Source organism: Diplotaxodon limnothrissa, linkage group LG17 (assembly GCF_057381915.1).
Source record: "Diplotaxodon limnothrissa isolate DT_005_m linkage group LG17, D_limnothrissa_male_GT1.1, whole genome shotgun sequence".
NCBI classification, from domain to species: Eukaryota; Metazoa; Chordata; class Actinopteri; order Cichliformes; family Cichlidae; genus Diplotaxodon; species Diplotaxodon limnothrissa.
This window is the reverse complement of record NC_140612.1, coordinates 33,757,031-33,767,133: the sequence shown is the minus strand read 5'-3', so window position 1 is coordinate 33,767,133 and position 10,103 is coordinate 33,757,031. Positions and strand designations below refer to the sequence as shown.

General features: G+C 38.8%; 1 protein-coding gene across 1 annotated transcript in view; it reads left to right on the top strand.

Moving 5' to 3' along the window:
• The first annotated feature begins 4,142 nt into the window (after positions 1 to 4,142).
• ccdc146 (coiled-coil domain containing 146) overlaps positions 4,143 to 10,103 on the top strand; it is a 47,325-nt gene continuing 41,364 nt past the window's right edge. Inside the window, exons 1-3 of the mRNA XM_085376128.1 lie at positions 4,143 to 4,359; positions 6,028 to 6,243; positions 8,768 to 8,825. Of these exons, the coding sequence (XP_085232254.1) occupies positions 4,286 to 4,359; positions 6,028 to 6,243; positions 8,768 to 8,825 (348 nt within the window). The 5' untranslated portion in view covers positions 4,143 to 4,285. The remainder of the gene's footprint in view (positions 4,360 to 6,027; positions 6,244 to 8,767; positions 8,826 to 10,103) is intronic.

Below are 10,103 nucleotides of genomic sequence, written 5' to 3'. Positions count from 1 at the left end.
CTATTTCTATGATTTCCCCAGTACTCTGTTTCCACCTTTCTACCGGTTAGTTAGTTATTTATTTATTTATTTTGGTGTTCAGTTGCTGGTGATTATGAGTCTGGAGCATTTCTGACACAGTGCTTTTATGTGTCATGTCAGGAAATGTTTGGAATAGCTGTTCAATTCTTTTTCTCTAGTGTGGCGAAAATATGGTAATGAAAAGCATGTTTTATGTAACAGCAGGCACGTTACACGTGCAACATTTTACTAAGAACAAAACAGCTTTTTTTTAACTGAAGTAGCTTCACTTCCAGTCAGGGTGAATGTGATTAACTGAAGGTGCTCTTTATTTTACCCACTTAATGATTCATCAGGAAGAAGGTCTAGTTTTTCAATGAAGGAAAACAGAAATGTTATAAATACAAAATCAGGAATTTGCAAGGCTTAAGTTTAATGAACAATGCCTTGGCTGGCACTTCAGCAATATGTTTAGGTATTTATGTTCTCATTGAAAACTTTACCTTGTCTCCTGTAGTGGTGGTGATCACAGAGTAACTTAAGATACACTCCTACCATAATACATCCCTATGATAACGATGGTGTCGCAATACAGTGATTCAGTAGAAATTGTCATTTTCATTGTCATTTTATTATTCAGTTTTGTGTACAGGGTGGGCCATTTATATGGATACACCGTAATAAAATGGGAATGGTTGGTGATATCAAAGTCCTGTTTGTGGCACATTAGTATATGTGAGGGGGCAAACTCCTCAAGATGGGTGGTGATCATGGTGGCCATATAGAAGTCGGCCATCTTGGATACAACTTTTGTTTTTTCAATAGGAAGAGGGCCATGTGACACTTCAAATTTATTGGTAATGTCACAAGAAAAACAATGGTGTGCTTGGTTTCAACGCAACTTTATTCTTTCATGAGTTATTTACAAGTTTCTGACCACTTATAAAATGTTCAATGTGCTGCCCATTGTGTTGGATTGTCAATGCAACCCTGTCCATGGTAACAGGTCGCTGTTACCATGGACTTGTTGGTCCATGGTAACAGCGTTGGATTGCTTAGTGAGGGCGAAACTTTAGAAACTTTGATACGATGACTGCACACAATTCAATTCAAGTGTATTTATATAGCACCAAATCACAAGAGCAGTCGCACTAATTTATGACATTACCAAATTATCATCTACAGAGGAGACCAAACTTTTTTATTAGACACAATCATATTTTATTCGTTTTTATTTATTATTATTTATCTGGTGAAGCAGACAACAGCTAGCTATCGGGCTAACAAAGCTTGCATTTGTGTGAAACACCATTAGCTTGTATGCCCAGTGCATAATCCAACAGTGTCAAAGCAGAAATTAGATTTAAGAGTTAGGTTTTATATTCCTGACAGCTGAAGAAAGCGAGTGAACTGCTATCCGTGGAGGTTTGATGTGTTGAGTTGTATTGGGCTGTCACTTGCACTCACTAGTGAAGAATTGGACCATGTCAATAACTAGGTTATACTTTACTAGACACACACAACACTCACTATATTATAAACTCTTTACAAAAGGATTTCACTAGAGAAAACGAATTTGAAGATCACCTCCAAAACCGAATCCCTTAAAACAGCGGTCTGTCACTCTATTACAATAAATGTGTAGGAATGGAGCTGAATGAATCTAACCAAACTGCAGACATCCATGAGCTTGCGCATGGTTTTTGTGTTTCAAAACTGCTATGAAGTCGCCAATAATGGATTTATGAATGGGTTTATATTGTTTATTTAAATATGTAAACAGATCATGACGCCTTTCTTAATCAGCAAATGAACAATACACTTGCTTTTGTATGTAATGAAAAAATGGTGCTGTGGTTATTTTCAGTGGTTTTTGTATGGTCATAATTAATATTGCAGTCATACTTCAACACAAACATTACTCATGAATGAGCCTCCCTCCTGGAGCATCTTATAGAAATTATTAAGCAATGAAAGCCATTAGCATGAACTCTGTAGGGCTCACAGTGACTACATGAGGCTGGATGCTTGGAGGCTTCTTTTTGTGGGTTCATGAACTTGGCACTGATTGTTTGTTTCTGGGACATAGCTATGGTTTCAATTTCTTATGTGATTCATAACCACAAAATGTGCAGTTGTTTTTTCTTACTCATTCTGGAGCATTTTTTGCCTCGTTACATGGCTTACTTCTGCAGAAGTGATGTTATGTTTCTACAGAATAAGTTTAAAACCTGGCACTCCAGGAAGGAAAATGTTCCTGAACAAAACTTCTCCTGACAAAGAGATCCAGCTTGGCCGTAGGCTCCACTCCAGTTCAGTCAGTCGATATGAGGAGATGACGGTAGAAATAGAGAGCGAGAGATCATGTCATGGAATTCATGGCTTTGCCTCGTAGCTATTGTCATTATTTTTCTCCCTGAGGGTGCAGAGTATTAAAGCCCACAGTGTCTTTTTGTTACACACTCCACATACCTGCTGCACTACACACTCGTATTCCTGGAACATTTTCCTGCTGTTCTGCAGCACAGATCACATGCTCGCGTATGTGTGCGGAGGTTGGGGGAAAGATGGACAGCCACTGGATGTGCGTCCTCATGCCTGAGTAAATATCTTCCAGTAATTGTCTCTACCTCACTTCAGAGATGCTTTGCCACATGTGAGCCTCATGCACCCACCCCTTAAAAGCCTCCAGTACTCTCCGCTGCTCAAGATAAGTCTTGGCACCAGAATTAGAGAGTCTGCCTGGAAGCGCTTCAGGCTGCTTCTCTCAGATAAATGCCCAGTTTACAGCCAGGATGTTTGTTCCATCACTGGTGTCATCTGTGCTGCTGACAACACAAATGGCTGTGTAGAATTTAGCGTCAGATCCTTTTTTAAAGTAAATTAGTTTCAATGTCGCAATTAAGTCATTATTAAAGAGTAGTTCAAGACGTATTTTGGGATGATCCACCTGCCACAGTTGTAGTTACACTGATATGACCTTGGGACTGACCCCACCCCCTTCCAAAAAACAGAAAAAACAGAAAAAAACAACATTGTAATAAATCATATTAACCAGAGAGTCCTAATCTAAATCATTCACAACATTCATATCTTTGTCCTTTCGGACCTTGGAACGTGGTTGGGTACTTCAAGCAATTTTGACAATAGCCAGATAAACAATTTAATAGGATGAATCTGAAAACATAATCGCCTATCCCTAATGTTTGTAGTCGAGGTGAGATATCAGCCCACGTGCGTGTATATATATATGATCAAAACGTTTGTGTGTGTTCATTGCCGTTAGATTACATGCTACACAGTCCGACCTGAGATATCCTCAGTTCTGCAGCTCTTTGATACAGACAAGGCTATCCCTCATTACTCCCTCCTCTCCACCAACCTGGTTCTAAAGATAAGCCCGGAACAACACCTGTCCTCTGTTTCTATCACCGTTACACACACACACACACACACATACAACTCCCTTTGTGAGGAGAGAAATTTCACAACTCTTGCAGATTATTTCCCTTTCGCAGTGCTCTTGACCTGATATCTTCATCTGCGCTGTGTTTTGTTTTGCTGGTTTCCAAAGTTTCCCAGCTGTGTATTTTTTTTTTATCTTAAACCTTTATTAATCATTCAAGGATTGATTGTCTTCAATTGCTTGTAGTTATATGGGCCATTTTCAGTGAATGCTCTTGATCTTTTGAGATTGGCCATAGTTTGATGTTTGTTTGATTTTTCTTACTGATCTCGATAAAGTGTTCTGATTTTTTGATATCTGCTGCGGCGATAAAGGTTTATTCACCCCAACTCGGGATGAATCCTTTTACGGATATCGGGAGGTTGCCCTTTGTTGTGGTTGATCTCAGTTTTTTTCTTTTTCGTTTCATTTCGGACTATTTTGATGTTTGAAGATGGAATCTATTGATTTAGCTTTCAACTTCTTGGACTTAATTTGTCACAAGATATATTAAAGAAAACTGCTTACTGGTCATAAGATTTGTTTTTTGTTCTGTTTTTCTGTTTCCTAGCAGTTTTATCTTTTTGGATATTGAATCTGGGGGGAATGGGGACAAGAGGTTTCTGCAGGATGTGATATTCTATTAATTTGTCCTTTTGAACAGGCAGCTCTGGGTGCAACCAGATTTTCTCTGATAATGACAGCTGAGCTGGCAAACCCTAGCAGGAGGGTTTGAGCCCGAACAGTCTAAATGCTGTTGTAGCTCCGATATCTTTCTTCATTCTTAATTTCATGATGATGTTAAACTAATATTCTTTTTGTGTTCTTTAGTTGTTGTCAATGGGCAGAATCAGCCAGACCAAAGCTGCCAAACTGAAATCTACCTACAAGCTCCTCCATGATACCTTGAAGAGGTATGTTTGATAAACCAGGTTTTTTTTTTTGTGTGTTCTACTTTGGAATCACTTTTTGACTACAGTGACATTTCCTTGGGCAAAACGAGCACTTTGTCAGATCCAGTTACGCTTCACTTGTTTACCCTTTAAAATCTTCGATGTACTTTCAGAAGAGAAGAGCAGCTTTGTTTACGTTAATAGAGAATTGTAGAATGCAGGTGAGGAAGTGTGAAGAGGTTACAGACACTACAACTGCTGTATAGGCTGAAACACTTGTCAGTGAGAGAAAATCTTCAAGACATATTTCTTTTCCACTGTTATTGTATCCTGATTTGAACACTAGTTCTGATTAAATCTAGTGCTGTCCTCGTTAATCTCGTTAAAATGACGTTAACGCCATAACCTCATAACGCAGCAACGCTGCACGACGTCAACGTGTTAGCGCAGTTAGCTCGTTAACGCACGGGGTGATCCACGTTAACCCGCTAACGCTGACAGCACTAATTAAAACATTTCTACGTTTAGTTTCTTGGGACAGCTGATTATGCATGTTGAACTTTATTAGCTTAAAAGTAAATCAGTGACAAAACTAATTACGCCCCAGGATTTAACAGCTTATAGACCCACCTTTAGCAGTAATAACTTGAAGCAGTCATTTTCACAATGACTTTATCAGCCCCTTACATCGTTGTGGAGGGATTTTGGCCCACTGTTCTTCACAAAATTACTTCAGGCACTGATTTATGCATAGCTCTCTAAAGGTCCCATCACAGCACTTTAGTCATGTTGAAGTCTGGACTTTGACTGGGGCTTGAGATTTTTGACCTGTTGCCCAGGCCCAGTTTAAGCAGTTTAAGCCAAGCTTTGGCTGTCAAACGGCCAAAAGATTTTTCTCTAGAAACTTGTTTTTTTACAGAGGAGTTCATGGTCCACTCAATAACTACAAGGTGTCCAGTATTATGTACTGTAGCTGCACAAAAAGCACAAATCATCACCCTTCCACCTCCATGCTTGACAGTTGGTATGAGTTTGTGCTTTTCTCCAAATGTGGCTCTGTACGTTTTGTTCTCATCTGTCCAAAGGGCATTGTTCTCATATTCTTATGATTGTTGTTCAGATTGAGCTCTACAAACTTAAGCAATGCTGCCTATGGTGTCCTCCTGGCAAGCCTCCCAAACAAGCCATGCTTGTTCAGTCTTCTTCTAATTGTACTGTCATGAACTTTTAACAGGCCTGCTAACTGAGGCCTGAAGCTGTTCGGCTATTTTTTTCCACTGGATTCTCTTTACAAATGATTGTGTATAATAATTTCTGATCAGACCCATTAGGTTTATATAGATTTAAAGCTCACTTATTCACAAAGAGTCGGCACAGCAGGTTGCGTTTTGTGATTTGGCAGATACCCTTCTTGATGCAAACCTGAAAGGGATTTGTGTCTCCTCCTGTGATCAAACTGAGCCTATTTTGCTTATTAGGTGAATATGTAAACCACTGCACTATGGACCTAGGTTTAGAAGGATTTAAATGGATTTTGCTAGCTTAAAACAAACAGCATTAATAACTGCATTATTAACTGACAGCAGAAAACTTGGCATGTCCTCGTGGAGATTATGTGATACTGAACTGATATTTACTGTTTAATGACAAAATAAAACCACACATTTAAATCACTCTTCCATACAACAGTGCCCAGGATTCTGAAATCCACCTTTTAGAAGAGGCAAAGAGGTGTCGGGCTGAGTTGAAGAGGTTTCAGGTGGAGTTGGAGAGGATAGAGGAGAAGAGCACCTCTGAGGAGCCAGGAAGTGAGGTCAATGAACTGAGGCAACAGCTCCTTCAGGCATGCAATGAACTAAAAGCAGCTGAGGAGAGAGAATATAAGGCACAACACCAGCTAAAGTGGTGAGTGTATATCTGTGTGTGAGTGTGTGTGTGTGTGTGTGTGTGTGTTCATTTACACACACTGTTACTACAATCAGCGAGGCTACACGTTCAATTTTCAATCAGGTATTGAATCAAACGCCAAATGAATCAAACAAAGACACAGGAAGTTACATATGCACACCTACGCAAAATAGTGACACACTAGTAGGAAGCAAGAGGGTAAAAGGAAAAACACAGAAATGAAACTGCAGTGGTGAAGAGAGAAGTGGACACACAAACTGACTGGAGGATACACACAAACACAAGCGTGCTCACATACACACTGCACACACCCGCAGTAGCACACAGTCAGGTAACTGGGGACCAAACACTGAAGTGAGTTACATGAGGCAGCATCTTTTTATTGAATTTAGAAGGTGAAAGAGTAGAAGACACAAACACACTCAAATCAAATCGGTGCTGTGTTTGTGCAGCGCTTGGCCAACAGCGCACTTCCACACTAATAGAAATAAAAACATTGCTTTAGGACTGAACGTTATTGCATTTACATCATTTCTATTGCATTCCTCAGTGTTACCGCATGGTGAAAACTTGATGTACGCAATTACTGATACAAATACCAGCCTCAAGTGGATTTGTGTTCAATCCGGATGTAAGATGTTTACTCATCTGAGCTCTGTACACTGTTAGTGTTTTTTTTATTTTTTTTTATTTTACACCAGTCTGGTACTTTCTGTTCCTCGTCTCTTATCCTTTTCTTTCAGACCCATAAGTCTCTGTCCTTATCGCAACCAATTTTACTCTCACCCTGCTGGCTTCTCATGACAGGCTTTCCTCCTCACCACTCACTCAGTCCAGCTCGTGCAAAAGGTCAAACACACCCATAGAAATGGAAAATACCAGACTCGCTCGAGTATCTCCCCTTCCTCTGTACACAAACTCAACTTTTTTCAAGTGGCAAAGGGAGTTTAGAGGAACATTGCTAAGCAACATGATAACACTCTCTGGTGGTTCCCAAACATTATGAGCATTAATCCTTGAAAACAATGTTAAAAATAAATGCCAGGCAAAGACATTCAGCATGATTAAAGAGCAAGAAAGGGGCATCTGAGATGTATATGAAAATTAGCTTACTAAAAAAAATAATGAAAACCTTAAACTTACATTGAAGGATAAAAGTTGACTGATTAAAAAGTTTTCTGAAAAATCTAAAGAGTTTCTAAGTTTCAAGAAATAACTTTGTGTGGTGGAGACTGTTTATAACTGGTAGTCAGATTTATAGCAGCCTCCCAGGTCGGCTTTTGGCACTGAACCCCTCACAAATACTGTTAATTGTATTTAGAAAAAACTCAAATAAAACACAGTCAGAGGTCAGAAGAAGATGAAAAGCTTGTTGTGATTTTGCTAAAAGATCTCATTTACTCAATCCCCACACTTATTTTTCCTGCACTGCAGTGACTCCAGATCGCCCTGGCAATATAAAACCACTCACTGCACATAAACTCACCACTCCGCGGCAAAGATACGATCTGTAGGATACAGTGATTTTTAGTGCTGACACCCAGGCAGAAAGTTGTAGTCCGGACAGTAATTGAAATATTAAATGAAAACCAATTGCAGAGCATTCTCCCAGGATGCAGTCATAGGTATTATTACATTCTGACTGTGCATATTGTTTGTGACAGCGTTTGCTGGTGAACTCTGTTGCACTCCCACCGTCTCGGTTTCTCCTGCCACCCTTCTTTTCATCGCCTCCAGACTAAGATATTCTCTCCCCCCATTCTTGCCTTTTCTCCTGCTTATTCCCCTTTCCCCTCACTTGTCCACATGGCTATCAGTCTGCATATGACAAGCAGATGCTCACCATGCAAATATGCCTTTTAAAATCACTGCGTCCTTCATCTGTAGCCAAACAGATACGCAGGAATTCAGCACATTTTTTCGGTCACATTTTGCAGCCTTCCTGCATTTTTCTCTATAGTTGTTTTTGTGTATAACTTAATATCCAATATATCAGCTTGTCAGGAAGATTAATATAATTTACTTTGTGAGCTGTACAGTAAGGTTTTTCATTATGACAGAGCTGACTTGAAATTATTTCATACAAAACTTTAATCAACTGCTCAAAAAAAACATCTGCCGCGGGGAGATGAAAAATGCAAAGAAATTATATTTTATATACACAGTCAAACTTTGCTGGACACAATTTATCTGTTTCTATAGGATGAAGTGTTTAGCACTGTTGGTGTATTTGCCAGTATAGAATAAAGTGTTTTATATTAATATACTAATGCAACTTATCTGGCATGCTCTTTAATAATATGTTGATTCTGCTTCATTTGCTTTTTTGAAAACTGCACATTAGTCAAGTTTTAACAATATAAATGCAGGTTTGTGTCAGTGTGTTCCTCTTTTTGTTGAATTGAGAACTGAAAACGATTATTTGTTCCTCTTGAAATTCCCGATAATTTTGTTTTCTTCTCCACATTCTCCTGTATTCTCGTGTGATCTACACTTTTCACCTACCCTCACCGGCCTGCAGTCTCTGGGAAGAGAAGCAGTATCTGGAGAAAGAGAATGAAATTCAGATGAAACCTGCTGTAAGTTCATTATTGCACCATCCAGTTCTAGTTTCAGAGGTGTGGATTACTATTCCAACAATGGTCTTGAAAGAGGATAAATATGAGTTTTACTTTAAGCCTCTATGCAGGCGTAATCCCTCCATATGAAGAGCGGGAACTGTCATTTCAAGCAGTATGAAGCTAAATCATTTTTATTCCAGTGTAGCAAAAAGGAGGGCAACAAGTGGAATGAGATTTAATCATTAATAACAAATCGACCTAACAGGCCAAATTCTTATTAATAATTTCACCATATCGTAGCATTTCCAACCCTTGGATTTTATTTTAATGATAAACAATAACAAGCAACACTTTTGGTGAAGAACATTTTATCAGATGTTGCCAAACAACCCCGAGGGTTACTCTCAAGGAGCACTACATTTATAAATTTCATCAAACTTTCTACATTTTATTGCTGGTGCTGCTAATGTCAAAAGAGTCTGAGCTTTGCAAAATTTCCTGAATAAATTCAGCGGCAGTGCTAATAACATTTGCATGTGTTTATATGCTACCGTTTTAATTGCGGAGTGCAGCACCAGATCATTACAAATTAGCCTGAACTCAAAAAGTGTTTTTAATGAGTCAAAGAGGCTCATGGGTAGTATTTAACCAACCAAACAAGTTATTAAAAAATATAATAAAACTCTAAACTCAAAGATCATCAGGGCCAAAGAAGTAATCAGTTCCACTGCCGGTGGCGTGCTTGCTGTTCAGGTAATTTGTTTTCTTAAGTGCTTTCTGTCTAACACTCACACTCTGATGGATGCATTAGAGAGCAACTTGGGGTTACTATCTTGCCCAAGGGTATCTGGCTTGCCTGGTTCCCTGGAGCCAGGGATTGAACCGCCAACCTTCCAATTTACAGATGACCTGCTCTACCTCATTGGAACCAACTAGAAGAATTTAGCAACTTAAAGAATCCAAATTTAAGGCACGTCTCAACTGGCTTCACTATTTACAATATATGCCACATACACTTGAAAAAATCAGAAACCTACTGTATTGTTATTTTTATATACACTAGATTGAGTCAGATGTTGAACCAGTATATTAGATTTAAAATAAAGTAAAGTCAGAGTAATCTAGCACTTTTAAAAAATGTTGAATTTCAATTGGTTTGTTCTGAAAAGTTTAGATTTAAAAAATCTGGAAAAACTCTGGCTTCTTGATTTTGTCAGTCTGGGTCATTAACTTGAAATACTTAAAAACGCTCACTGTGTATAATAATCATTTTTATCCTTTCACCCATCCACCAGT